The following is a 15805-nucleotide window of genomic DNA, read 5'->3' on the forward strand; positions in this document are numbered from 1 at the left end:
TAATAAAAATTTTTAAAACTATTTCTTTTGAGTGGAGCTTGGGGTACTACCTGCTTGCCTTTTTCCCCACCCCTCCACCAAATGTGCATTGTTTTTTCCCCTTTAGAAAGATGTATTAGGAATAAACACGCTTAAAGGCTATCCAAAGACACAGTATATTGTATTATAAAAGGTATTTTTTAAAGCATCTGTACAAATAAATAATTGTAAATGATGCAGGTTATAAGATCCTTCATTTGGCAGCATGGGACTGATGGCTGCTGGAATTTGGTTTCCATGAAGCCTAATTCTTTCTGTTGATTTGCACAGGAGAAATGCAAGGCACCATTCACAGACAGCTTCTAGTTGAGCAACCGAATGATTTAAAGGTTGGAACTGTGCTTCTCCTGAAACAGGTTATTATCTCTATACTTTAACATTAGAATTATGAGTAGAATTTTTGACTCATTAATTTTACTGCTTATTTAACACCAATAGAAGAATGACACTATTGGGGGGGGGGGGGGAAATGCCACTTTGTACTATCCAATGTGGGTTTAACACGTTGTGCACTATTACCACCAGCGGACCAAAAACAGCAAGTTAGCCAATTATTGAAGGAGACTCCATTGCCTTTGATTTTCCCTTTGTCCATATGTTGACCCTACCATTACTGGATGATGAATCCTGTTCAGGTGCTGCCTGTCAACTAGTTAGGGTTGCTTTGTTTGGATGGCTGGTTCACACTGCTACTCCAAAAACACTGCTGGTTGAAGGAGACACCTTTGAGAGTGGGTGAAGCGTAGGTTGGTCACAGAGAACAGCTCATTGGTGAGAGTGACACTGATTTTGCTGGGTCTTACCCATTATCATAAGTGAGCATTTAGGACTGCTTGTGTACTAGCGCCACACTAGAATATGATGCTAGCTGTGTAGAGCTAATGTTGATGACTAGTAGGCTATTGTGAGGTGGTATACACACTTACATAACCTTGATTACTGTTTGATGCCTTAGGCTGTCAACTAAGTAAAATATAATGTTAAATTTGTACAGGTGTTTTCCAAAATGTCATTATATTCCTGAATGGTTTACCTTAAACGCTTTGTTGATAATTTGTCAGTTTGTCTTTCTATCGAGTGTGAATCATCCTCAATTGCTTTTTGTCTGGAATTTGAATGTAAATTCTGATCTTAAAAGGAAACCTGGCATTTCCTCAATGCTAACATGCATTTTTGTTTGTTTTTAGGTTGGTGTATTTTCTCCATCGCTTAGAAATCATTATTTGAATATAACACCAAGCAATGTGATCAGAATATATCCACAAGGTGCTAGTGAATGCTTCAGTAGCCAGCTGGACCAGAGTCCCCAGGTAAGAACCTCAGTGGGTACTTCCTTCAGCAATTGAGTAGATGCTGTACAAACCAGCAGCAGTGTAAAAGAAGTGACTCGTCAGTACTAATACTATGCCTGTAACTGGATCTACATTGGGCCAGAAATCGCTCCCGGAATAATGGAGGAGCTCAACAGCGCTCTGTTTTTAGTGGTGAATTGAAGGAGCAAGTTCCTGCGATTGCACATGCGCAGTGAAACACGGAAATCCGGATCTTGCTCCATGGTTCGCTGGCAACATGACAGCTTCGAATTAAAGGGCATTCGCACACTGCAATCAGAGAAATCATTGAAAAAGCGCCAACTTGCTTATCTGCCCAGCTGGAAAGTAACTAATTATGCCACCAAACAGGTACACCTAAAAACACCAGGTCTAAACTAAGTTTTAGAATCATAGAATGGCTACAGCACAGGAGGAGGCCATTCGGCCTATCTAATCCGTGCCAGCTCGCTGCAAGAGTGATCCAGTTAGTAATACTCCCCCGCCCTTTCCCTGTAGCCCTGCAGATTTTTTTTCCTTCAAGTACTTATCCAATTCCCTTTTGAAAGCCACGATTGAATCTGCCTCCACCAGCTTTTCAGGCAGTGCATTCCAGATCATAACCACTCGCTGCATTTAAAAAAAATGTTTTTCCTCATGTCACCTTTGGTTCTTTTGTCAATCACCTTGAATTTGTGCCCTCTGGTTCTTGACCCTTCCGCCAATGGGTAGAGTTTCTCTCTATCTACTCTGTCTAGACCCCTCATGATTTTGTACACCTCTATCCAATCTCCTCTCCACCTTCTCTGCTCTAAGGAGAACAACCCCAACTTCTCCAGTCTATCCACATAACTGAAGTCCCTCATCCCTGGAACCATCATAAGTGGTAAGTAACATTTGCTCCAGACAAGTGCCAGGAAATGACCATCTCCAACAAGAGAGAGTCTAACCACCTCCCCTTGACATTCAACGGCATTACCATCGCCAAATCCCCCACCATCAACATCCTGGGGGTCACCATTGACCAGAAACTTAACTGGACCAGTCATATAAATACTGTAGCTACAAGAGCAGGTCAGAGGCTGGGTATTCTGCGGCGAGTGACTCACCTCCTGACTCCCCAAAGCCTTTCCACCATCTACAAGGCACAAGTCAGGAGTGTGATGGAATACTCTCCACTTGCCTGGATAAGTCCAGCTCCAACAACACTCAAGAAGCTCGACACCATCCAGGACACAGCAGCCTGCTTGATTGGCACCCCATCCTCCACCCTAAACATTCACTCCCTTCACCACCAACACAGTGGCTGTAGTGTGTACCATCCAGAGGATGCACTGCAGCAGCTCGCCAAGGCTTCTTCGACAGCACCTCCCAAACCCGCGACCTCTACCACCTAGAAGGACAAGAGCAGCAGGCACATGGGAACACCACCACCTGCACGTTTCCCTCCAAGTCACACACCATCCTGACTTGGAAATATATCGCCGTTCCTTCATTGTCGCTGGGTCAAAATCCTGGAACTCCCTTCCTAACAGCACTGTGGGAGTACCTTCACCACACGGACTGCAGCGTTTGAAGGCGGCGGCTCACCACCACCTTCTCGAGGGCAATTAGGGATGGGCAATAAATGCTGGCCTCACCAGCGACGCCCACATCCCATGAACGAATTTTTTTTTAAAAAGTAAATCTTTTCTGCACTCTTTCTAACGCCTTCACATCCTTCCTAAAGTGCGCTGCCCAGAATTGGAAACAATACTCTAGTTGTGGCCAAACCAGTGTTTTATAACAGTCCATCATAACTTCCTTGCTTTTGTCCTCTGTGCCTCTTTATAAGGCCCAGGATCCTGTATGCTTTTTTTAACTGCATTCTCAACCTGCCTTGCCACCTTCAGCGACCTGTGCACATATACCCCCAGGTCTCTCTGTTCCAGCACCCTCTTTAGAATTGTACCCTTTAGTTAATATTGCCTCTCCTCATTTTTCCTGCCAAAACGTATCACTTCATACTGCTCTGCGTTAAATTTCATCTGCCACGTGTCCACCCATTCCACCAGCCTGTCCATGTCCTCTTGAAGTCTATCACTATCATTCTCACTGTTCACTACACTTCCAAGTTTTGTATCATCTGCAGAATTTGAAATTGTGCCCTGTACACCCAAGTCAAAGACATTAATACGTACACAGTGGTGTACCAACCCCTGGGGAACACCACTGTATACCTTCCTCCAATCCGAAAAACAATCTGTCACCACTACTCTGTTTCCTGTCTCTTAGCCGATTTCGTATCCATCTGCCACTGCCTCTTTTATTCCATGGGCTTCAACTTTGATGACAAGCCTATTATGTGCCACTTTATCAAACACCTTTTGGAAGTCCATATACACCACATCAACTGCATTGCCCTCATCAGCCCTCTGTTACCTCATCAACAAACTCAATCAAGTTAGTTAAACACGATTTGCCTTTAACAAATCCGTGCTGACTTTCCCTAATCAATCCGCACATGTCCAAGTGACTACTAATTCTGTCCCAGATTATCATTTCTAATAGTTTCCCCGAGGTTAAACTGACTGGCCTGTAGTTGCTGGGTTTATCCTTATGCCCTTTTCTGAACAAGGCTGTAACATTTGCAATCCTCTAGTCCTCTGGCACCACCACCTAAAGGATGATTGGAAGATAATGGCCAGTACCTCTGCAATTTCCATCCTTCCCTCAGCAATATAGGTGCATCCCATCCGGACTGGGTGACTTATCTACTTTAAGTAGAGCCAGCCTTTCTAGTACCACCTCTTTATCTGTTTTAACAGCGTGGTTAGTCTTAATGACTGCCAAACAACTAAAAAATTAACTTATAAAAATGTGGAGTCTCATTGCTCCTTATTTTAATAGTTTTTGGTCTGAAAAATTTTTTTTTACTTTTCCCTTCTGTCTCTTTAATTCAATTATTTCTTTGGCTTTTTATTTTTTTTTTAAATTAAGTTTTTATTTACAATGACATACAGAATACTAACTTTAAATGAATGAAGTCTGCTTGAACAATACAGCCTGAATCTGTGGGCGGGACTTCTCTTCCTGACAGACTTTGTGGGGGTGTCTTCTCTCAGACTTTTCTAGCCGCACAGCAACTCACGTTGCTCAGAGGTTGGGTTGATAGCGCACATTTAATTTAAAGTTCAAATTCAAGCAATTCAAAGCCACAGAGCCCACAGTAAGTATTTTCGTTAATTTAATTCGCAGGAGCTGTGGTGAGCATTGCCTCGCTGCTTTGCGTGATTTCTGGCCCATTGATTCTGGTACCAAACTCATCCCCAGACTCTTATTCTTTCTCAGGACTTTTATTGTGGAACTCCCTACTCCCTAAGTCTCTCCTTCCTCTGATGATCTTAAAGCTTTTAAAATCCATCTAATCGCTACTACTTGATATTTACCACCTCAACTCTTTTTCCAGCTTTAGTGGTGTCCTGCACTGTGATCCTGCAATTAGGCATCTCAGTAAAACAAGCAGTAATGTGATAACATGTGACGTATAATGTAATAACATGTCAAAAGTAGTGTGCTAGCATCTTTTCCTCTCTAAGGTCTTCAGCTGCAGTAACCATCCTCCTGTTTGGAAATTGAGCTACTTCCCATATTCTATTAAGTTCTGTGATTGCACAGGCAGAAAGACATCCCATGGTAGGAAGACAGAGCTGTAAAAGAAACAAAAATAAATGTACTTGAGAAAAGAAAATTGTTCCAATGCATGTTTTTGTGAACAAAGTGTACAATGACAACCAAATATGTGCAATTCTTGGGAGGGGGGGGGCGGGTGGGGGGAGAAGAAAGAAAGAAAGAAAAATAACTGAAGGATACCTAGCATGGAAACAAGGTAACAAAATAGAATTAGAGACACTGATGGAAAAATCCTATGCAAGTGTTTCATGTTTACTCTCGGGCCCGCCTCAGTGTGGTTTAGAGGCCAGCTACATGTGCGTGTATAATAGGATTGTCTGTCCCTTGCTGGCTTCTATGTGAATTTCCTTTTTGGACTCTTATTGGCATGGATGCATTTATATCCGGGAGAATCATAAAAGTGCAGCACAGAATTGAGACTATTTAGCCATTGATCATGTGCCACTATTCTTCACGGAGCTATTTACTCTAATCTCATTTCCTTGATCTTTCCCTATATCCTTTTTACGGTCTTCCTTTTCAGATACCTATCCAATTACAATAGCCACTTACGGCAAAGCATTCCATTTACTAAGGACCCTTTTTGTGAAATCCAGTCATCAAAAGTTCCCCTTTTAGTTTTCTACTTATAATCCTCAGACCGTGACCCTTTGTTACTGATTTAACAACCAAGGGAAATAACTTTTCATTGTTTATCCCCTCAAAACCTTTCACGGTTTTGAAAACCTCACCTTGGTCTTCCCTTAACCTTGTTCAGTGAGAAACCACCATATTTTGATGTTTTCTTTGTAACTGTAAGCACTTTTCAAATATTCCATTGAATCTTTGCCCCTTTCCATTGCTCTAATATCCTTCCTATAATGGGGTGCCCTGGACTGCACGCAATACTCCAAGTATCCCATAATCATTTCATCATTTTCTTCTATATTCAGTGCCCATATGTATTAAACCCAGAATCCCAATTGCTTTTTTTTTATGTCTTCCCCACCTGCGCTCCCATGCTGTCTGGTCTCAATTGGGTTCCGTTAAGAAGTTCCAGATTTATATCCCTTTCATAGTAAGAGCTAGAGCTTCTGATATTGTCCTTTTTTTACATGGTGTCCTAGAGTGATGTCCTGGTTGGCTCTGAACATATACCTACCCTACTGTTTAGATGGACTTGAGTCTGGGGTCATCTCTTCTGCTTTCCCTTTGACCTTGACCTGGTCATAGTCAAAACTTTTTTCTTCCTTTGGTTGTCCTCTTACTTTTAGTGTTTGTCATGCAGAACATTGCATGTTAATACCATTATTTATTTGTACTCTATATTGGAATACACCTATAATCGCTGCATGTAGTTCCTGTGGCCATGCAAGCTTATGTGTTTAAATAATTTGCATATAGATAACAAAATATTTATTATTGGTTCAGGATGAATTTCAGAATTGTGTATTTTCCTACATTGGTCTTGAATCAAGTAAGATACCTTTGTCATGCAATGCAAAATCCTACAATAGAGGCTTTTTTTTTAAAGTTGCTTGAAAATGTACCTTACTGCACAAAGCAGAATAAACCTCTGCTACTGATTGTGGTGCAGTGACTTGTAACACATTTCACAGACCATTTAGCCACATGGGAGTACCAGCAACAACAAGATGAATATATCTTTGGTGAGCCATGGCCCTTCGATAAGAAACCAACTTGCAAATTAGGCTAATGAGTAGAGAATGGCTGGAGACCCTTTTAAAGAATATTTTTTAACAGCACTTGAATCTTGAGACTGTAGTGCATGGGTACTGCTTGGATCGAGTAGTTGCACAATAACTGGTGTTGCCTCGTCTTGGTGCTTGGTGAATGGAGTTCTTAGATTTTTCCGAGTAAGACTTTGTCTGGCAGGCAGTTTGATTGATTTAAAATATTTTCCTTGTTTTCAGAAGCACATTGCACTTCTACAACAATCAACCTTTAACTTCGTGGCCAAGTCTCCTTATGACCCCAGATGTAGCGATTCTTTAATCACAAACAAAAACTCCTGCACAGACACTACATCATGGGATCCTCAGACACTTCCTTCCAGTACAGGGAAGGAAAACTTGGAAATATCTGGATGTAAAGGCACTGTGTTACAGGGACATTGTGAAGACGACTGGGAAGCAGGTAGGTCAAATGTTCAGGAAAAATGTTTAAATCATTTGCATGTAGTCAACAAAATAAATATTCATTATTGGTTCAGGGTGAATTTCAGAATTGTGTATTGTCCTAGATTGATCTCGAACCAAGTAGTTACACAAGCGCAAACTCAATAATAGATCTCCTAAATGTCCATATAATTAATCTCTCCAAATAACTTGCATTTGTTTCTACTAACCTGTTTATGCAAAAAGTTTTTTTAAAAATTAAACTTCGTGCACTTGCATTCCAGCTGCTGTCTCCAAGGTGAGTTGAGTACAGCTGGTTTTTAATCTATCATGTCCACAGTGTAGCATTACTGTGGACAAATGGATGATGAATTATTGGAACACATGAAGTTTCTGATGCAATGCAGGTATTATATTAACTTGTTTTTGGCAAATGCAGGGTATCTAATTTGTATGTGTTATGTGTTCATTAATGCTCAGTGTGAATTACTAATTCCATGAATCAGTGACTGCTGTACCCACACCTACAGATACATGCTGCAAATCACGAGGGTCCAATACACATTTCTATTTCTGTTGTTTGTATAAAATACAAGTTTCTTCCACTCCCTGAATCATTTTGTGCTTTGGTATCAGGAATGAGTGGAGTTAAGAGGGAGGAGGCAACTTTTTATTCTGGCTTTTGTTACCAGAACTGCAACACCACAATTGCTGTCTCGTGGCTTAAAAAAAATTACAAGAAAATAATCTGTGTGCCTTTGCAACAAGTTTAGAACTGAGGATACAGGTTAGCAAAAGATCTTGAGTATACATTATACCTATGATCCTGTCTGTTCCTTGCCCTTTCCCCCATGTTAAATCATAACAATAGTAACAGTCCAAACAAACAATTTATAAAGAGGATCTTTTAAACATTTGCAAATGTAATAAGTAGTGAAATCCTTCAAAGTAAAGTGATTCACCTTCCTGGACAAAAGCATTCTGAAAAAGGGAAGATTAATGGACAGTCCTTGTGTTTCATCATGTGTAAATATTGTAACAAGACCTCACACACTTCGTTGTATAAGGTTGCAGGATTTATTTTTAAATCCATCTTTCAGTGCATAATAAATGTACACATGAGAACAATCTGAGGGTCTGCAGTCAATGTAGTAACTTTTACAAAATACGGCAAGTTAAGCAATTTCTGAAGATAAATAGTTGAGACTGGGTCAGTAATGCCTCACTGATGTACAAAGAGTGCATTGAAGTTAATTTCTGCTCACTTTTATCACGTATTTTGTGACCTAAATATTCACCAATTTTATATTGAAATTTATCAACTCCTCACTGCTAAGCTCCTAACAGTTGTTTAAGATGCTCCCATTAAAATTTAAACTACATCCAATGCCCTCCTTACTATAAAATTCTGATAACATAGATTATTAATTGCTTCCTGCTGAATGAAGAAAGCATGGAAATTATCCCTTCATTATTAACCAGAGCAGCTTTCTCTATAATCCCTGCCCCACCCCTTTCACGACCGGCATGATAGAAGGTCTAGTGTATTAGTAGGCTGGAGCAAACTCCTGGAATATTAGTAGTTGAGATGTATCCAAGGCCTCATTTTGAAACATAATTTTATCCTGGCATTGCTTGAATCTGCACTTTCCACAAAAAACCTTTTCATAATTTATTACATTTTATTTCTGTTTTTGCATTTGAAAATTAGGATAGTTTAGTCATAGTTCTCCTGTGTGAATATGCAGAAGGTTCCCCTCAATGAGCAATGTTTTCCCTAAGCATTGTTATATTCATACTGTGTATGTAATATGTGTTGTTCTATATATGTGATGGGGCTCACTGCTATCCATGTGGAATTTGCTTTGAGATGTTAGAAGATTTAGTGTGAAACTGTCAAAATAAAGGCTAAGTAAAACCCCTTGCATTGTATTTCTGAATGTATTTTTTAAAAAAGTAAAGGGCACTGAAAAATTGTAATTAATCCACTGTTAGTGCATCAAGGAGAAGACACATGAGCATTATATAGATGCTGCTTTTTCTGTGTGTATTAACTGTAATGGAGAAACAGCATCCCCTGCTGTCAGTAGCAAGTAGATCTGGCTGAGTCGATATCTTGTGTTTTATGTTTTGTGTAGCAACCATGTTGAAGATTCAATTCCTCCTATATGTGTAATAATCTTGTTTTTTTTAAAAAAAAAAGTTCATTGCGTTTCAGATTGAAAAAGTATGCTGTTGGGAATTTGAGTGTTCTCATTTTCTTTTCTGTCAAGGGTCATGTATTTCAAAATATCCAACATTTGGCATTCAGATTAGTAGCTTTCCAAATCAACTGCTTACTCACTATGTAATTTTAGCCTGTTACAATCATCTGCCAGCTGTGTGCAGGGGCGAACTAGCCATACGAAAAATAAGTGTCCCTGTGAATGGTTCCATATCGCTGTTTAATCGGCCCCCTCCCTTTTTCTGTAAGAATCCTACTCCCTTTCGGTGGAACCAAACCACCCGTCTGTGTGTGTTGCTTTACATTTGCACTTGGTGCAGGTTTATGTATCATATTTGTCTGGAATCATGGGAAATGAAACCTCAAGTCTACTTTGTATCTGTGTGCAACACAGCATTCCTACTCGAGCTGGATATCGATGCACACTGGCTTCTGAACATGCTGTTTTTGTTAAATTGAAGGGAAGAAATGCATGGCCCACCTGCCATTGAGCTGGATCATTCTCGAGCTCAAGAAAATGTTTGATATGGTGCCACATTGGACACTTAAGAAAATTAAGGCAGATGGTATTAAATGGGATGTAGCTGCATACGTAGAGATAGCTAGCCGATAAAAAGAAGTTAATGGATCATATTCAGATAGGAGGGATGTGGGTAGTGGTAAGCACCAGAGATTTGTGCTAGGATTGCTTTTGTTTTCCATTTTAGATAAATAATTTAGATATAGGCACAAGATGAATGATGTTTTCTGAACATATCAAATTAGAGGACATGGCAAACTGAGGAATAATGCAGGAGGAAATTATCTAGGGAAGTAGGCAGATAGGTGACAGATGCAGTTCAATGCAGAGAAACATGAAGTAGTGCAATTGGGGAAAAGAATAGTATAATGGAGGTATACTCTAAATACAAGATGCTTAAGAGTGAGGAACGAAGATATCTGGAGGTTCAGCTATATCGATCGTTGAAGCGGGAGTGTAGGTAGAAATGGTCATTTTTATAAAAGCAATTGGGATCCTGGGGTCATTAAATATAAAAGGAAAGAAGCAATGTTGAATTTATACAAGCCATTGGTTAGACTGAACTTGAAGTACTGGATGCAATTCTGAGTGCACAATTATAGGAAAGTTGTGTAAAAGGTATATAGATGAAGAATTGGCTAGAATCATACTAGGATGAGAGATTATAGTTATGAAGAAAAGATGAAAAGTTGGGTCTACATTTACATAAAGGTTAAGAGGGATCTATTTGAAGTTTTTAAGGTAATGAAAGATTTTGATGAGGTTAGCAGTGACATGTATTTCTTGCTGGTTGACAAATCTGTACCAAGGGAATATAAGCAGAGGATTATCCAGTTGAAGAATTACTACTGGCATAGGTCCAATGGGCCGAATGCCTGACCCCTCCCCCGCCCGGCCCCGTGTTATACTTCCTATATGTGGAGATGCCGGTGATGGACTGGGGTTGACAATTGTAAACAATTTTACAACACCAAGTTATCGTCCAGCAATTTTATTTTAAATTCACAAGCTTTCGGAGGCTTCCTCCTTCGTCAGGTGAAGCAGACAAGATCCCGAAAGGACTCCACATCGTTCACCTGACGAAGGAGGAAGCCTCCGAAAGCTTGTGAATTTAAAATAAAATTGCTGGACGATAACTTGGTGTTGTAAAATTGTTTACAATACTTCCTATAATTCTGGGCTCTTTACTGGTGTTTTGGGGATTTGCAAATCCATCATTTTTTCTGAGCGGATTAGTATGTTTTTTATTCGTTCGTGGGATGTGGGCTTCGCTGGCAAGGCCAGCATTTATTGCACTAATTGCCCTTGAGAAGGTGGTGGTGAGCCGCCTTCTTGAACCGCTACAGTCCGTGGGGTGAAGGTTCTCCCACAGTGCTGTTAGGTAGGGAGTTCCAGGATTTCGACCCAGCGACGATGAAGGAATGGCGATATATTTCCAAGTCAGGATGGCGTGTGACTTGGGTGGTGGGGGGGGGGTGGGGGGTGGGTGTGGAACGTGCAGGTGGTGTTGTTCCCATGTGCCTGCTGCCCTTGTCCTTCTAGGTGGTGGAGGTCGCGGGTTTGGGAGATGCTGTCGAAGAAGCCTTGGCGAGTTGCTGCAGTGCATCCTGTGGATGTTACACACTGCAGCAATGGTGCGCCGGTGGTGGAGGGAGTGAATATTTAAGGTGGTGTATGGGGTTCAAATCAAGTGGGCCAATATAATGTTATTAAAGGGTACAGAGAAAGAACAGGAAAATGGAACTGTTCTTTGGCCTTCCATTCGCCACAGTACTTCTGCAGCTGTTGATCCGCTCAACTAGTACCTCTCGTCTACCTTTTGAATGCCTTCGTGTCCAGCAAAACCTTTACACACTCCCGTCCTGGTTGATCTCTTAATATGGCTCCTATCTTTGCTCCTTCACATCCAAGAGGTGTTAACTAGAGTGTATCTGGTACACAGCTGGTTTAGCCATCCATCACCAGATCTGGCTGGGCCACATCAAGTACTATTGAGCCTCGCTTTCCTGCCAAAACTGCCACAACTCCAGGATTATCCTAGAGAACAAAGATAACCCCTGGCTTCTTTTCTCCCCTACCAACTGTCTACCTCCCATATTCCCTTTGTCGCAAAGACTGCCTACTCCCACCTCTAACAACGCCTGTCTCTGACTCTGCCTCTGCCCATCTGTCGCTGAAACACTCATCCATGCCTCTGTTACCTCCAGACTTGACTATTCCAATGCTCTCCTGGCCGGTTTCCTGTCCTGCACCCTCTTGTAAACTTCAGCTCATCCAAAACTTGGCTGATTGTATCCTATCCCTCATCAGCTCACATTCACCTATCATCCCTGTCCTCGTGTTCAAATTCCTTAATGGTCTCACCCCTCCCTATCTGAGTTTCTGACTCTGGGGTCTCGCGCACCTTGCCATTCCCCCCCCCCCCCAACTTTCATTGTGCCTTCAGACGTCTGAGCCCCATGCTGTAAAATTCCCTCCCACCTCCCTCTCCTTTTTAAGACCCTTCTTAAAACTCATCTGGAGGTGAGATTTGACCAAGCTTTTGGTTATCCCTCTGGCTTAGCGTCCTGTTTTTGTCCAAATGTGCCTCTATGAAACGCCTTGAGACATCCTATATGTTAAAGGTGCTGCATAAATGCAAGTTGGTATTAGGATTGAACACAGTGGCCATTTTCTCAGTTTGTTGTCATGAAAGTTTGAGTCAATGGTCAGAATCATAGACTCCAGTGGGAGACTAAGCATCCGCACATTCATGGTGAGCCAAGCGACCTCCGGTGCAAGTTTCTTTCCTCTTAAGAACCTTGCACAAATATGAAGTAGATGTTTGTTCATTTGTAAATGTAAGGAGTCTTACAACACCAGGTTATAGTCCAACAGCTTTATTTAAAATCACAAGCTTTCGGAGGCTTCCTACTTCGTCAGGTGAGTGTGGGATTCCATAAAGGTACAACATATATAGTCAGAGAACAGTGCCTGGTGATTACAGATAATCTTTCCAACTGCCCGTTATCAAGGCAATCAAAGGAGTTGAATAGTGTTCAGACAGAGAAACATTACATACAAGACTACTGAACACACAAACGGTCAGAACACAAAGACAGAGAGAGAGTGAGAGAGAGATAGAGAATGACCAGTTGTATTAAAAACAGAACTTTTTTTTCACTGGTGGGGTTACATGTAGCGTGATATGAACCCAAGATCCCGGTTAAGGCCTCAACCAGGATCTTGGGTTCATGTCACGCTACATGTAACCCCACCAGCAGGGGAAAAAAAAGTTATCTGTTTTTAATACAACTGGACATTCTCTCTCTTTCTCTCACCTGACAAAGGAGGAAGCCTCCGAAAGCTTGTGATTTTAAGTAAAGCTGTTGGACTTATAACCTGGTGTTGTACGACTCCTTACATTTGTCCACCCCAGTCCATCACCGGCATCTCCACATCTTTGTTCATTTGTAGATTTTATCGAGCTTCAGTTGTAACTTTAAGGCCATCGATCTTCAGAAACACTTCAGATACTATTTCTAAATAGTTATTCAGTATTGAATCCACAAGAACTGTCTGTGGGTCTAAGCAACCACTCTTGGACAATTGTTATGATGGCAAACAGATAACTGGCGATCTGTTCATTTCTAATTGCAACTTTCTCATTGTCATAAGATACTGTACTAAAGGGAATTGGCACCTTGCCTGTTTTTTTGCATGTAACCCCCCCCTCCTCCTCCTATTTGTTGCCAATAAAAATGATCACTCAAAGGCCCAAAGTTGTTTTTGTAGATGTATTGCTGGTATGCATTCACGGAATTTCTGAATGTAAGTGCAACATCAATAAGATATTTAACTCTCTATTTGTATCGGTAGATGCCTAAGTATTTCTGTGTTCCTTGCCGATAATGCCATTGGGCAAATCTATTTTGTGATATCAGTTGCAGGGTATGAGTTGTAATTCCCCATACTTCCTGTGAATGGGATTTAAACTAATTACAATACCAACTTGTCTAGTTGCCTGCAATTTAATTTCTTCTATTTTTGCAGATGGTCTTGATTGCCTGATGGCTGAACTGCCAGAGGAATTCTTCTCCACTCTTTAGAACCTCAGTAGATGTCCCTGTGAAGCACTGAATTGAATCCTGGATGGCAGCTTATTTATTTGTTTTGTTTCTGTTTAAACTGATAATTGTGAGCTACAAGTCTGTTTTCATGTCCACTGGGAACTGAATTAACAAGAGACTACCCAAAATCACTTCAATTAGGACCTGAAATTACCATTAAGGAGGAGACAGTCCCTCCTGGATTAGGAACGAGGCTCAGATGTGAGGCCACTGTTCAGATATACCACAGCAGCCTTCCTACATTACTGTAAAATATACTTTTGGTGCATTTAAAATGAACTGAAATGTTAATCTACTTAACATACATGTAATTGTTTAGCTTAAGCCTGTGAGTTTTTTTTGTTAAATCCTGCTGTATATTGAATGAGAATATTCTAGAAATTTATTAAAATGTAGATTTTGTGCCGAGATATTTCCTGTTCCCTTTATCTTGTAGGAAGTACTTGGACCCTCTATTGATGAGCATATGGCAGGAGCAAGTTCTGAATTAACAGTAAATGAAAATTAGCTGATCCCATCGCAGATTGTGCTGTTGAGTACCTCTTGCTACAGGCTCCCAGTTCTGTAGTTTTCAGTGCCTGATCCTGTAAGGGATATTACCATGGACTCCAGTGCCATTCTGTGTTCATTGAGCTGGAGACTCATTTACCTGTTGGCAAGATGCACTGGAGCTTTCTTAACTGAAATATTCTTAAGGAAGTTCCACTGAGCAACTGTGACCTGAACTGTTTCAACTCCTCAGCCCTTTTTATCACTTAAGCTGTCCCATGCATTTGAGGTTAACAGAGGAGCATGTAATCAGAGCAGTACTATAAATTTTAATTTGATCTGTTTGCATCAGTTTCCAGAATAATGTCCCTGGTTCCTCAGCTACTTTTTGATTTTTATTCTTTTGTATAATTATGTCCAGTTCTTAAGTTGCCTTGTGGTTTTGTACTTCAGGAGCGTTGTGCACGTGGAAAAGTGTTTGCAATGCTTTACAGACCAAAAGTAAAGGCAATAGCACCAGCTAGTGGTCAAAGTGTGCATGATCATTTCAGCTTCCAGCCAGTCTGACTTTCATACTTGTGCTGAACCCAGGACCTGCCTTGCCTTTGGTATGTCAAACATACCCAGAGACTAAACTGAACAATTTGCAGATTCTGTTCTTTTGTGAATGTGCTACTAAGAAAAGACTAATGCACTTTATGGACAGCAAGCAAGCTTTCCAATCATGTATAGTACTTCAGGAAGGTTCAATCTTTTGCACCATGGGTTAGATCCAAATAGCACAACCAATGAGTGAATCTCATGATTTCTCAAATGTGAGTTCTCCCCACGCCCCACCGTGCAAAACACATTCAAAACTTCCCTGCAGAAATTGACAGGTGCTCGTACCTCGTTTGTTTTGCTCCTAACTTCCATGGTCTGATGATCTCCACCACCATCCACAGTCCTCTTCTGCTATCCTGCACTGCCACTTGATCTACACTACAATCTCAAACACTGCTATTCACTTTGCCTCTGCTGCATTTCCTTCTGTGTGTGTTACTGAATCTGTCCACCTCTGTTGCCACACAAAGTTTGAACACTTGGAAACTTAAGCTCCAGCCTCAAATTTCTTTTAAACTTCCCAGGCCTGGAGAATTACTAACTGCTGCTCCCTCATTGATCTAAGCCTGCCAATCAGGGAGCAGCCTTTTCTAATCCTCCAAGCCTGGGAAGTCTAAAGCACTGAGGCTGCACAGAAGTAGAAGTCAGCATAACATACAAGCACGCAAATAAAGCAGGAATCAAAGGGAGCTTCACAGGCACAGTAAAAGAAACTTGTGGGT

General features: G+C 41.0%; 1 protein-coding gene across 2 annotated transcripts in view; it reads left to right on the forward strand.

Annotated features, from left to right (window-relative positions):
* Window positions 1–14401, forward strand: part of hrob (homologous recombination factor with OB-fold) — a 39588-nt gene extending 25187 nt beyond the window's left edge. For both annotated transcript variants that reach the window (XM_067969240.1, XM_067969241.1), the window contains exons 7-10: window positions 310–395; window positions 1227–1349; window positions 6935–7157; window positions 13915–14401. In XM_067969240.1, coding sequence (XP_067825341.1) covers window positions 310–395; window positions 1227–1349; window positions 6935–7157; window positions 13915–13970 — 488 coding nt within the window. In that variant the 3' untranslated portion in view covers window positions 13971–14401. The remainder of the gene's footprint in view (window positions 1–309; window positions 396–1226; window positions 1350–6934; window positions 7158–13914) is intronic.
* The last annotated feature ends 1404 nt before the right edge of the window (window positions 14402–15805 follow it).

This window comes from Heptranchias perlo, chromosome 30 (genome assembly GCF_035084215.1).
Source record: "Heptranchias perlo isolate sHepPer1 chromosome 30, sHepPer1.hap1, whole genome shotgun sequence".
Lineage (NCBI taxonomy): Eukaryota > Metazoa > Chordata > Chondrichthyes > Hexanchiformes > Hexanchidae > Heptranchias > Heptranchias perlo.